At 39.0% G+C, this 14,510-nt stretch overlaps 1 protein-coding gene across 1 annotated transcript; it reads left to right on the top strand.

The window, feature by feature from the left end:
* The first annotated feature begins 4,202 nt into the window (after window positions 1–4,202).
* cth (cystathionase (cystathionine gamma-lyase)) lies at window positions 4,203–13,017 on the top strand. Its single transcript, XM_019253617.2, has 12 exons — window positions 4,203–4,487; window positions 6,368–6,449; window positions 6,649–6,744; window positions 6,875–6,984; window positions 7,218–7,352; window positions 7,496–7,553; window positions 7,682–7,759; window positions 8,216–8,368; window positions 9,010–9,131; window positions 9,379–9,431; window positions 9,770–9,908; window positions 11,868–13,017. The coding sequence occupies exons 1-12, from the start codon at window positions 4,302–4,304 to the stop codon at window positions 11,883–11,885; spliced, it is 1,230 nt and encodes a 409-aa protein (XP_019109162.1). The 5' UTR covers window positions 4,203–4,301; the 3' UTR covers window positions 11,886–13,017.
* Window positions 13,018–14,510: the final 1,493 nt, after the last annotated feature.

The following is a 14,510-nucleotide window of genomic DNA, read 5'->3' as shown; positions in this document are numbered from 1 at the left end:
AAAAAGATAAAATCACCAATAACAAATAGTGCATTTGTTATATCTGTAACAATTTTGCTTTCATTGTCACAATAATATATATTTTTTTTAAATGACAATGTAATCAAATCTAAGCTAGTCAGGTGAACACATCTAAAAACCAATTCTTCCTTCCTTTCATATCTGGAGTCAGATAACAAAGAATAAATTGTATGAAATACATTAAACTTGCGCAAAGTCGATACAAATCTTAAGATCGTGTTCATTCTAAACATGACTTATTATAAGTAATGCAAAGTCTATTAACATTTACAAGTTTAAAAAGTATCACTCTTGCTCTTGTCTTTAACAAGATCATTCAGAAAGTAATATTTATTTCTATATCTATCTAGAAAAGAGATCTGAATTTTTCGTGGCGAGTTGTTGGGTCTCTAAATAATATTACAAAGAGCATGGCCTCGACCCAAGCTGTATGGAAAGTGTCATAAGATCATTTCTGTTATGATTTGGCATTATATAAATAAAATTTAAGCTGAATTAAACTGAACACTTCTTCCACTTCTCCCTCCACTGCTACTTTAGTAAAAGTACACACAAGTATCACAAATAAAACATACTGTATATTTAAAACCAGAAGTTCTTGTTATGCAGAAAATGCCTCTATGAGTGTTATTATATATAACATTATAAAATTGTTAATAATACTCAATATTAATGTGGTAATTGCATTTGAGTGTTGAGTTGAGTTCATTTAGTATTCTAACTATTCACTCCAACTCAAAAAAGTTGAATTAAAATGAAAATACTTCAATACTGCACAAAAGTACAGTCTACTCCAGCATAGTGTAAGCACAGTGTGTCTTGTATTTGAAATCTATTAGCAGTAGCCTGATGTGACCAAAGCCTGAGGAAAATATGAGAGCAAATGAAAGTTCAGTTTACATTTTGATTATAACATGTATCAAAGATGAGACCAGCAGCAGCCCCAGACAGATAATTATTTCCAGTCCTCTAGCTGACTTCAGGGTATAGTCAGACAAGTAAAAAACAAAAAAACAAACAAAAAAAAACATTATGGTCTCATAATCACTTACAGTTTATCATTTTGTTCTCTATATAAACCTACGTGTAATAAAACATCTCCAAGTCCACAGCAATGCTTGAAAGATTTTCCATTAGAGACAGCAAAATGATATGATGCAAAATCAAATAAAAATCCTGTGCAAACATTCAAGAGTTTTTTCTTCCCCATAACTAGAGAAAAGTGCTCACTTTTACTTTTATCACATATCATATTATTAACTCAACTGCTGTTCAGTCTGTCCAGTGCTTTCTGTTCTTTTCAGATGCTGCTGGAAAGTGCATATAACAACTATAAAGTACTTCATTTTATCTATCTATGTAAGCTCAAACTAACACTTGGCTCAGTACACAGTGGGTGACAAATTAAAGGAAAACCCTGAATTAATAAGCATAATATAACGAATACAGATACTTCCTCACAGGGTAAGCAATTAACATCTCATCATGCTCTCTTGCATGTATAAAAATGTTCAGCAGGCCCAGCTGATTCTAATCTTGTATAAAGATGACAAGAGGAAAAGAGCTAAGTGAGTTTGAAAGAGGATTTATTCAGCTTCAGTCACAAAAACTGCTCAGTTTTTGTTTCAATAGTAACAGTGAGTGAATCTGCATTCAGATCTGTGTGAAAAACATCAGAAAACATTGTTGAAGATTGTGTTGGAGAGCGCACATTTCATGACTTGTGGTGCTTGAACATTACTGTATATATGTGATGAAGAACAGAAGAGCAACTCTTCCTCAAGTGGCTGAGAATGTCAGCGCAGGACATGATCAGGCTGTCGGCAAGAAAATAGAGAGGACTGCAGTGAATAAATCTCTCATTACAAAGATGAATGCACATTTAAGAGTTCAGTGGTGAAGAGCATGTGTGGGACACACTAAGAGAAGGGTACTAAATGCTTGACCCCCATAGAGAGGTGATCTTCTGTCTGTGTTGTAAAATGGTTTAGGTCCATTTGTCCCTTTAGAGGCAGGGGTCACTACAAATCAGTACAGTTGTTCTTCCTAGGCCATCACTGCATGGTTTGATGAATGTGAAAATGATGTAAATCACAAGCTATGGCCTTCACACTCACCACATCTCAACCCAACTGACCACCTATGGGAGATTTTGGACTGACATGTTAGACAGTGCTCAAACAAGGGTTGTTTTTTTCCTTTAATTTGTCACCTGTCTATAGTTGGACAGAAAATTACTGTGGAAGTAGGAGAGTTGGAGTAGATTCCAGTTTTAATTTCAGTTGCTATACTAAATTTTATGTAGGATTGTTTTTGCATTTGCTTTCTTACCTACTTCACTGAATGTTTTTATCTCATTTGTTTCATGATTTATGTGACTTGGCTTCTCTATCTATCGTTCAAGGACTCACTGCCAGTGGTGAAATGACATAAGTGCAATTACTCAAGTACTACATACAAATTTGAGATTCTGTTACCTTTAATGCTACTTTATACTTTTAGAGGGAAATATTGTACTTTTGACTTCACTACAATTATGTGACAGCTTTAGTTAATAGGTATTTATACAAATTAATATTATTACATACAAATGTATAAAGATGTTTTGTACCCAACAGTTTATACAAGTTGCCTATAAATCAAATCAGATCAAAATTTATTTGTATATCCCAAAGTCACAAAATACATTTTGCCTCGGCAGGCTTTACAATCTGTACAGGGAGTGACACCCTCTGTCCTTAGACCCTCGGTTTGAGTGAGGAAAAACTTGCCCACAAAAAACAGAGAGAAAGGTCAACACAAACATATTGTACATATATTGGACAATGAATTACAATGAATGATAAAATGATTACAGTAGCAGTGGAACCTGTGATAGAGATGAGACACAGATGCACAGCAGCAGTAAATCATAAACTAACTATAAACTGTAATGGAGATATGGTAGCAATAATGACAGTAGTAATATATGTAGTGGACATTGTGCAGGATCGCAGCAGCAGCCACAATCCATGAGAACCTGCTGGACGAGAGAACACAGACACTCCAGGGAAGAAGTTTAGTTAGTAACATGCATTAATGAGACATGCCAATTAACTTGTTAATCAATTAACAGAAAACTAATTGGAAACTATCTGATAACGATTTCAGTTTCACTTCTATAATATTAATTTTCATACAAAAACATTTCATGGGTCCAGCTACACAAATGTGACGATTGTAAGGATAAATGATTGATACATTATTTGAACAATTGGCAAGTAATGGCATCACTTTGGTCTCTGAGGAATTGTGTCTGCATTTTTGACTACTTCTTTTTATTATTTAATCGATTAATCCGTAAATAAAATAATCACTAGCTGCAGTCCTTTATAAAAGACATGAAAGAAATGAGCTCATGTCAATCAACTAATCAGTTGAATTCTGCTTTTACTTTAATGCATGAGGAATAATAGTCTAATGACACAATATACAGTATAATAGCATAAAAGTCACCGGGGACATTTGTCTGCATTGAGTACTTTTTACAGCACTTTTTATTATGCATACATACTTTTACATAATATTTCAAATGCAAGACTTTTGAGTACTTTTACAGTGGTTTTAGTATATTTGATGGCTTGGTCCAGTACTGCACACTGTGGGGCGTACTTAGTGACACATGTACAAAGCAGCACAGACTTCTAGTGATATCACTGCAGAGCACTTCCTCCCCCTGTAGCTCACAGAGGGGAAAGCAGCTGAACTTGTGTGTTGTGTGCGCCTCGAGGAACAAAAATCTACCACGTACAATGAATCAGTTCACATTTACAACCAAAGCTAAGGTGGTGATTGAGAGTATTGGGTAAGATTTAGTAACGAAGATGTTCTTTCATTTTGTCTACTTCAAAGAGATAAAAATACATTAATTACATTTTTCTTTTTACACAAGTTATCTCTTAAAATGTGTTTGTTCCATTTAATGTGACCAACCCGTTGAAGTAAATCTGTACTGAATGAGACCAAATGTAACTTGACTGACTCAAACAACAGGAAATATTTCATCAGAACAATTACACAGAGCGCAAACAACGTGCACGCATACGTCCAAACGACGCCCCTGCTGAACCACCAATCAGCGGCTGCCGCTGCTTTTCGATGAGCGTTTGACGCCTCTGATTGGCTGACGGGGACAGGCGCAGCGCGCAGCTACGTTAAATGGCTTCTCCCCTTACTGCACAGCGGTAATGCATACTCATCCTCAGCTCAGTTTAGTTCACGGCTGAGTAAGCAGCACTGTCATGGAGCAAAATCACAACCAAGAGGAGCGCAGCGAGCTGTACGCCGGCTTCAGCACGGCTTTTAAATCGTTCGCCACAGAGGCGATCCACGTCGGACAGGAGCCGGAGCAGTGGAAGTCGATGGCTGTGGTGCCGCCGATCTCTCTTTCTACCACGTTCAAGCAGAGCGCACCAGGAAACCATGCCGTAAGTAGCCTGATATGACTTGGCGGGGGGTGAAGAGGGGTAAGACCCGCTGGTATGCACGTGCGTGAAGCTGATGGTCAGGATCATGCGCGAGGACTTCAGTGGGCTATAAATTAACATTCAGCTGTTACTCACATGTTGCGAGTAGAGCTAAATTACACTATACTATAGTATACTCCCCTCTAGCTGCCCATTATTTCTTTAATATCAGCAGTATATGGTGATTGCTGCCCATTATTTCTTTAATATCAGCAGTATATGGTGATTTGCATCTTTGATTTCTATAATTCAAACCACAAATTGAGTTATAACAGACATACTCATCAGTACTGCCTGCTAACACCAAACATGATCAGTGGAAGTCTGTGTTTTATTGATATGGCAACATGCTTCAATGTAATTGAACAGATAGCCGGAGGAGTATTGGAAACTCTGTGTGTGTAATACTATTGTACTCCCTGTTACATGTCACACGTCCAACACATTTGTGTGTGTTCTCAGGTAAAAGTTATTATATTTTAAGAAAAGCCGCTTCCTTTCGTTGATCCTGAGGCAATGAGACCTGGTAAACCAGCCTGTGTGGTAAGGAGGAATACACAGTTTATGCTCCTCAATATTTTTTTTCTCCCCGTAGATCAAACAAGGCTGCAGGCATTTTTTTCTTCTTCTTGGAACCATGGTTGACTTTTTTACAACTCTCTTTTATCTCTTTCAATGATTATACGGTAGGTTAATCATGAATTGGCTCACAGATCACAGGTTTGGAAGTTTTCCTCAAGCTCACACAGATAGTGCCTCTAATGAATGATTGACATTCATCCTGTCTATTTTCCACACAGTGTATTTAGGAAGGGAATGAAAGGTCTTTAATGTTTGCCGGTTTTTAGACTAATCTTGAGACATATGTTCAACGTTTGGAGCTAAAACTGCATCCTTAATTCAATGATCAGGCTAAAAAAAAGAACTCCCAACCCACCGCTCCCGCTGATCTCCTGACCTCTTGAACTTGTTTTGTAGAACCTGGTGTGCATGGCCCCAATATTCCCACAGTATTCTCCCAGAGCACACAGTGCCTCTCTATTTTAAAGATTTTTGAATACCTATTTTACTTTACAGAGGCTGCTGCTGCTGTTGTTCAGATATAAAGATATTCCAAATCTGACACTAGAACAGTAACATTCAGTTTATCCACTTACTACCACGTATTTACAAATGGCTTTGTTCACAGAGAGACGACTACACAAACCCTCTGTTCAAGGCTGTTCAAGCTCCATGTATGACTAAAGGCAACGACCTCCAGTGTTCATATCATTTATCCAAACATATGTTTTGTTTTTATGTTGCGTTGGAATAGTATTTTACTCCGTGATCTCCTTCAGAAGTGCTAAATAGTTCCACTTATGTATCGCGTTTTATTTAAACTAGTGCAGCTCATATCAGTGGAAAATTACTGGCTGAAGTCTTCTGTTCTCACCATTTAACCCTGTTACTTTAACCAGACATCCACGTAATCTCATAATGCATAATCAATGGTTTGTGGATAGTGGTTCCCACAGGTTTCTCGTGCACACACCTGCGTATTAACAGATTATTCAAAACACAACACTGAGGTTCCTTGTTTTTGACAATGGCAAGCCAGTACAAGTAGAGATGGTATGCTGTTGTTGTTGAGGTGTCTCCCAGCTGGTCTTTGTTAAAAAGTGATAAAAGTTACAGTGCATTAAGGAATGTTCTAGTGCAGCTGTGCACAACACCTAAAGTGTATTAGTACACAGTTGTGTTTGGGCAACCTGAATGTGAAAAGACTGCTTCCTCTTTTTGTTTGAACACAACATATTATAAATGTTTGTTGACTAGATTTGTCTTGTGTTTTTATGTAGGGATTTGAATACAGCCGGAGTGGAAACCCTACAAGAAACTGTCTTGAGAAGGCCGTAGCTGCTTTGGATGGAGCAAAGTATTGTGAGTAACACTATTGCATCAGACTCTCACACAATTACAGCAATCCCCAGAAACAGGAAGTATTTTACAACTCTGTATTTAACAGATTAAATCATCAATCATAAAGTATGACTTTGTATCCAAATTGCAGTCTCTGTTCCCTCTTGAACTAGACATGACATTAGACATGAAGAAACTTGTGTGCTTTTTTCCTCTACAGGTCTTGCTCTCGCCTCTGGGTTGGCAGCCACGGTGACCATCACTCACATGCTGAAGGCTGGCGATGGAATCGTCTGCATGGATGACGTGTACGGAGGTGAGACACCCTTTTGTAACTTGAGACGACTGTGTAGTAAGAAAAAATCATACATTACTCTTACAAAATATTCATTCAGTTTGAAAGAGGAAGCACATTTTGAACACTTTCACTTTCACGCATATTCCAGGCACGAACCGCTACTTTCAAAAAGTTGCCAGCACAGTTGGTCTGGATGTGTCTTTTGCTGACTGTACAAAACCAGAGGAGCTGAAGGCTGCTCTGAAAGCCAACACCAAAGTAAGTGAAAGGTTGATATTGTTAGAATAAAGTGCTCTTTGTGTGCAGCTTGTTGGACTGTGAAGATGTGATCATGTTAGCATTTCACTAGTGTTTAATAACAGGGTGTGTCATTTGTGCAAACCTGTTTGTAAATCAGCACTTTGTGTGATCACTGTTCTTGTTAAAGTTAAAAGCACCCACGCAATGAACTGCCAAACCTTTAAACCCCCCCGCTCCCTTTCTCTGTGTAGCTGGTATGGATCGAGACGCCCACCAACCCAATGATGAAGGTGGTTGACATCAAGGCCTGTTCTGACTTGGTCCACGAACACGACAAAAACATAGTGGTGGTTGTGGACAACACCTTCATGTCTGCTTATTTCCAGGTGAGAGCGCTGATGTGCACTTCATGCTCTTTTGATTTTAAAACAGCAGTTTAATGTAATGCTTACTGCACTCAAATTTCAGTTCATGTGAAAGACGAGTCACTGATTAACTTGTGTATTTGTCTTGTACTCTCGCTCCTTAGCGCCCCTTGGCTTTGGGAGCAGATATCTGCATGTACTCGGCCACCAAATACATGAACGGTATGTACTCATTTTATTAACACAAGGTTTCATGAAAACATTCTCATACAAACCAATGAAAGATTTCCTGCTCCATATCAGCCCATACCTTTATTTATCTTTATAATTCCTGCCTTTTAATTTGACAGGTCACAGTGATGTGGTAATGGGTCTGGTCTCACTGAACCGGGATGATCTGTACGAACGACTGAAGTTTCTCCAAAATGGTAAGTTAATTAAATCTAATTGAAGCAAAGTTTTAAGTTCATAACTCATTTTATGAGAAGCTTCCACAACAAACATAAAGATTCAATTAACAGAACGTCACCAAAGATCTTGTTAATGGTTGAAGCATTATGTTTGCTGGCTTTAGTTTTACTAGTTCATTTCAGGACACCTACCTCAGAGAGTGAACAGTCCTTCTGTGATCTATTCACCTAAAAAACGGTTCTGCCACACTCAGTGTTTGGTAGGCTCGTTATTTCAACCTGACCTACATTCACTCATTTAAAAAAAAAAAAACAAGCTCCTGGGTCCAATGTTCCGAACCAATTTTAAAACCTTTGCACAACAAATGTTTGTTATTATGCTTTTATTGTTTGCCAGATCTGGATTTTGGGAGGCTTTGTAACCTCTTTGTGTTTTTTTTTTTGTTTGTTTCATGTGATCCTGCCTTGGTTCAGCACTGGGTGGTGTACCGTCTCCATTTGACTGCTTCCTGTGCAACCGAGGACTGAAAACGCTACACCTGAGGATGGAGCGACACTTCAAGAATGCCATGGCTGCTGCCAAGTTTCTGGAGGCTGACCCCAGGGTTGAGCGTGTCATCTTCCCAGGTGATTTCACAACACTGTGGAAAAACCTAACACTGATATGTAACCCTTAATAGTCAGCACTCCTGTCAGATGGCATATTGTTGAGACATGTCAGTTTATTCAACTGTCCGAAGAACTGTTCGGTACACAGGCACCTGCAATCACTTTTTAACTCATGGTGTATGGAAGAATATTAAAGACAAGTTGTTTTAGTTTTAGTTATCTGTTACAATCGTTTTATACAACAGAATTAATTCACTTCCCACCTCCTAAAACGTGGCATTTTCTTTTAAGAGTGCTTATAGGAGGTTGTTCTCTTCTTTGCAGAGACTTGTTGAAACCAACAGGGTTTTCCACTGCAGAAAAAAGCAACCGTATACTCATGAACTCATAGTTGTTACCTCTGATGACATCCACCGCCACACCTTATGTCTATTTGAAGGATCCGGTATTAGAATAAACTTCTATCTTGTTTAGCACTAATGCCCTTATTTATCCACATTTAAAAAGGCACATGCATGTATATATTTTGAAATTCACACTAAGCAAATGAACAAAGTGTCTATGAAAGGGCACACCTCCATTTCTTCACTCTTTAGTGAAAAGAAAGGTCCTGTAATCACCACCTGACTGTTCATGTTCTCCCCGCTCTCTTGACACAGGCCTGCCCTCTCACCCGCAGCACGATGTGATGAAGAGACAGTGCACCGGGTGTCCGGGGATGATCACCTTCCTCATTAAGGGGAAACTTGAGCATGCTACCACCTTCCTCAGTAACCTCAAAGTAAGAACAGGCTTAAGCAAGTGTGTCCGGGCTGAACTTTCACTAGAACTTCATCTGATCTGATCTGGACTGTTCAGTTTTGTATTTTCTAAATGGGTCATGTGAAGAGTGTCAGACTAGGAGGGCTTTTGTAAAATTCTTAAAAATTGTTAGATTCTCACACGGACAAAACGGGTGAAGGAAAACCTTTTCTTGGTGTACACATTATTTATGATTCACTTCATGTTCTGTTGTCTTCTTATTTCAGATGTTTGCGGTAGCTGAGAGTCTTGGTGGTTATGAAAGTTTAGCAGAACATCCGTAAGTATTATACATCAGTTTTTCATTATTTTGGTATTCAACTGTCCTTAAACCTCAGACAGTTTAGACAGGAATTAACATGACAAATGGTAGTAAAGTAAAATAATCCAAATTATACGTTAAAAGCATGCAAATAAAGCTAAGGTGTAATGTAACAAACTGCATCACAAGGGGGCAGCAGAGGACAGGAAAAGAAATCATCAGACACAGAAAATTTTAATTGTGACACTTTATTTGTATTATGAAGTCAATGTCTCTGCTCTTATCTCTATTAAAATATCAGGATGTTTTTCTATGTGGCTCATATGAATACTGCACTGTCTTCCATCATAATTTAGGGCGATTATGACTCATGCATCAGTGCCAGAAAAAGAGAGGACTGCCCTGGGCATCAGTGACACACTGGTCCGACTCTCTGTGGGACTGGAGGATGAGGCAGATATCATTGAAGACCTGGAGCAAGCACTGGCTGCTGCTGTAAGTAACATCCACAATAAGTGCCAAACACGGCCATTTAGTTTTGTGCTCATGTAAATGTCTCTGTTCTCGGAGGAAACTCTCATTTGGACTTAATGTCCCACAGCCCCTTAATCCCAACAAAGCTTTCCAGTCTGAATGCTGTGAAAGGGATCCAGATTGCCACATGTGAGATTTGCTAATGATTAATCAGGAGATAAAGGCACCCTGTGCCTCTGTGTACTTTACAAGTACAAGGTTATCTTTAATCTCAGATCTTTGTGGGGTCACACGAGTAACATGGGTGCACTTCACAAAAACTGAAGTTGCACTCAAGTTTCCAGGGAGTAAATTTTTAGGAATCTTCAGAAAATTTTAATCTAATTGCAAAAGCCAAGAAACTGTTCCCATCTTTAGTTGAAATGAAGCAAACCACTTGCTTACTATCAAAGCACACATCAAATTTTATATTTGACTTGTATGTTGTGCAGAATAAGGCACAGCTGACGACAAAATTCGGCTTGGAAAAGAAGTGGAAATTATCTTGGGAATATTTAGGACAAGCCAGGCCAGGAAGACTCGCAGACCAGGATTGAGTTAGGTATGCAGTGGTTGCATGCTGTGCACTTTGTAAAGGGCTGCGGTGTATCCACCCTCCCCATGAACCCCACTGCACGACCAGATGCACCGTGAGGTTTCTGTATCTATGCTCTGCAGTCTCGGGTAAGTCCCTTTCAGTACAGTCCATTGGGGATATTCCTCCATTTGCACTTGCTCAGCAAATCGCTGACAGTTTATATTGATCGCACTTTTTTGTGTTACTCTATTAAAGTATGGGACATGTTTATAGATTCACAAGTGCAGTCATATCTTAAAAATGCTTTCTATACCGCCTGTATGCTTTTCCACAGTGATACTGCAGTGGAAACATTTCAAAGTATTTCTGCTTAGAGGTCCAGCAGATGGCTCATCAGAAGTGCTGCAGTGTTCCCAGAATCCACTTTCAAGTTCATTGCTTCAGTTTCATCTTTTTTTTATTATTATTATTATTTTTACCTCCGTGCACTGCTGTGCACCGCTGCCCCTCAGATCTGTCTTGGCTCATCCAGACATCTGCATTTTTATCACAGCTCTCTCTCTGCTCCAAAGGGTGGTGTAGACATCTGAGGTTTTATTACACCTCTGTCTTTCTCTCTGCTCTGGCATGGTGACCTTTTTTATTTTCAAATGTTTGTTTCTCTTTCCAGTGTGGAAGTTTTGTACATGTGTATTTTAAATTATACATGTGGCAATTGAAGGGAGGGGAGGAGGGCTTGAATGCAACAGCTCATTTACAATCGATTTGGCACACAAAGATCCAAGTTGGTTAACATTTTATCACATTGAAACTGTTAACTGACATTTTAGTGTGCTGGTTTTGGATGGTTCACCACAAAGTCCCACCTACTGAGTTCATTAGAGCATTTCATGCCCGCCTGCACCTCCTCTCCTCTGGATTCAGATAATGTCTTTGAATCCCTCTGCTGCCCATCTGTAGCAAATGGAAATTAAATGGAGACAAATATCTCTTTGACTGTCTGTGGGCCCAGGAAGAGGCACCTCTGACGGGTGAAACGTTTAATTGGATGGGACGGCAGGTCAAATTGGGGTAGGCAATTAGATTTCCGGTCAAATGTCCTCATGCAGCGGTTAGTTTTGATTCACAAACTTGGTTGGTTAATCATTTGGAACTCTTTGGTGGGCTATTGCCAGTTATAACATTGTGCTGTAAATTACGTGTCCTGTGGTGTTTTATTGACCGTTCTCATCTCTGATGGGCCCTCTGTTAATCTGCTTTTGCCTTTTATTGCAGACATTTTGGCATCCTGCCTCAGCTCATCATGTAGCATGTTATTAACTTTAGCCTCATGGCTGTCCCACGCTTCCTGGATGTGGACTAAATGAGTATTGATTTCATTTGTCACTTTCGCTTTTTAATAGCATCCAAAGAAGAAATGAAATGTCTTCAGGGCGTCCTCGCGGCCGAGGTTGAATCAGTCGGGGTTGCGATGAAGACCAGAGATACCCGAAGTCTTAATTCACCGCAGATCAACGTGTGGTACCTCAGTCCAGCGCACAAACAGCAGAGATTCACCTATCAGGGAACAACTTTGAGATAATACAAATCATACTATCTGTGAATAATTAACCAATTGTTGCCATGAGAATCTTTTTGATGCCTACGTTACTAGAACATCAGTTCTAATCTTATTTATCTCATGCAGGCTTTGTTTTTATGTTTGTATGTGTTTTTGTTTTGGAAGCTTTAAAGGGGTGGAGTCTTATCCAGTCTATTCAGACGGATATGAACAGTTTCTGCTGGAAAAACACCAACACAAACTTTTCTGTATAATCTTTCTATAAAACCTGCAAACATTTCAGGTTGCATCCCTGTACTGATGCACAGAAGTCTCCAAATGGATAGTTTTATGTCACTGCCCCACAGTACATCTGCAACTGTAATCTATATTAATAATTCCCTATTTCTATCTGGCACAGTTTGCTCTGTAAGACGTAGATGTGTATTAATGAATTCCAATTAGTCAGATTAATCAGTCTCTTACAGAGAAAAATAATGCCGCCACCTGCTGTCCAAAACTCAGAAATTTTCTTTTCACTGATCAAAGATTTTAGAGCCTCTTGAGAACTATTAAAAAGAAAAGAAGTATGTGGATGCAGAAGTCCATAAAAAAACAGCATTTTTAGTTTTGCAAAAATCTGATATTATCAAGTGTTCTTCAAGACAAATGAGGCAGTGTTTGGTACACTGTCTTATTATGAGAGCAGTTTCCCTGCAATGACAATGTTGAAGGTTTTTCATGAAAACAACTGAAGGCTCTCATAGGAATATTTCTCAGAATGATATCTGATGTGTGTTCTTGAACCTTAAGTCAACGCATTTGGGTCAGGACTCATGTTTTTTTTTTTGTCTGTTCAGACAATGGTTTCACTTGGGCACTCCCTCCTTCAGCTTTCCCCTCTTTAAACGCACATCACATCAGTGCTCAAACACACTCTTCATTTGGGACTGACTACTCAAGATCGATGAGCTTTATGTAACTGACAAATCCATTAAAATCACTTTGCAGTATGTGTCTCTGCTGCGTCTCTCACTTCCTCTCAACCATTCCGTTGTACAAACACGAGCAGTGTAATTGTGAGTTTGGCAACAGTAACCATAGGAAGTCAATACGCCAAATCCAATTTAGCGTGTCTAGTGGTGGGCTGCATGCTGGGGTTTTAACTGATGGATTAAATGAGCTAGTTGACATCCTAATGACCATAACAGTCAATGTTTCCACAAGAAGACCTGAGGACTCTATCCTCTCTAGAAGATCTGATATCATCTTCTAAGGTTTTGGTTCACTGTAACTTAAATTTTTAGTTACCTATGACCATGTAATTGATTTTACACCATTGAGGAGCCTCTGAAATCAGCCATAGCAACCGCCAAACACTGCTACATTATTAAACCTGACATGTTCGCTTAGATTGTATAGATTTGGGGAAAGTGGTGGTCTAAATGGAAACAGGATTAGGTTAGGCGTTGCATTAAAAGTAGGTGCTACTGAGGTGTTTGAAATTCAGCTCTTAACACTGCCAGCCTTGACTCATGTTGTGGGATCTTCTCACAGAGTGTGGTTACTTTCAAAAACATCATCATCCAGTGCAGGTTTTCTGTGTTTGTCAGTCAGCCAGGGCCTTTTCTGGAGAACACGTCTTCATCAGATTAGTCTTAAACATGGATAAAGGTCTGACAGTGTCAATAAATTTATGTTGTGGCGTATGACCTGTATGAGGTGTTTATTTTACAGACGTGACCATGGTATTACATTCACTGCTAAATAATGTGTTATCAGTAGTTTATATAGCAAATGTGGACAATATAAACATAAAGTTATGACTCCTAATGTGCAATTTCAATCTATTGCATCACAGTTAAAAAAAGAAACCACCCACTTGCATTCATTAGAGGCCATCTGCACTCCATCACATGGACTCATAGATGACATTCATTTACACAAATGAGACAGAGGTTTAGAGGGCAACTTGCTGTGTCAGTGACTGCACAATTGACTTGAATTCAAGAATTTGTTTGTCAGTGTGAACAGTTTGAGAATTGCAGTATACTAACAAGAGATGAGTTGAAAGACACAAGTAGCGAGTCCATCTTCCTCTGGATAAAGTGCTTACTTACTGCTCTTTGGCAGATGGTAAACATTTTCCTTTAAGTCGGTTTTTCCACCTCAAACCAGGGGACAGCTACAGTTGACACAATAATTCATCTTGGACAATCAAATGGTTGATTGTGGGGTTATGTGACGAACCGTCTCTTGACCGTGAGCAGTCGCTTCATGGAGTCTTGTCACTGCTCCCAGGCAACAAACAGTCCAGCGCATAATCCCACGTAAAACCATAACTTGTTTTACATTTCAGTCTTTTTGTACGAATTACAAAAACAACATATAATATTAATCGGTGAGCTTCACAGATGGCTAAGCTAAATGGCGTCTCTCTTGAGCTATCATCATACAGATACAGAGAGTGATATTAATCCTATGTAACTCTCTACAAATGAGTACA

The sequence above is a fragment of the Larimichthys crocea genome, chromosome XVII, assembly GCF_000972845.2.
Source record: "Larimichthys crocea isolate SSNF chromosome XVII, L_crocea_2.0, whole genome shotgun sequence".
Taxonomy (NCBI): Eukaryota; Metazoa; Chordata; class Actinopteri; family Sciaenidae; genus Larimichthys; species Larimichthys crocea.
The sequence above is the reverse complement of the archived record's forward strand: the minus strand, read 5'-3'. Positions and strand labels throughout refer to the sequence as shown.

Excerpts from the sequence above, each read along its gene's own strand:
- cth (XM_019253617.2), top strand. The coding sequence starts at position 4,302 with ATGGAGCAAAATCACAACCAAGAGGAGCGCAGCGAGCTGTACGCCGGC. Across the intron at positions 8,369-9,009 it reads TGAGCGTGTCATCTTCCCAG|GCCTGCCCTCTCACCCGCAG; the intron begins GTGATTTCACAA and ends CTCTTGACACAG. Across the intron at positions 9,432-9,769 it reads GAAAGTTTAGCAGAACATCC|GGCGATTATGACTCATGCAT; the intron begins GTAAGTATTATA and ends ATCATAATTTAG.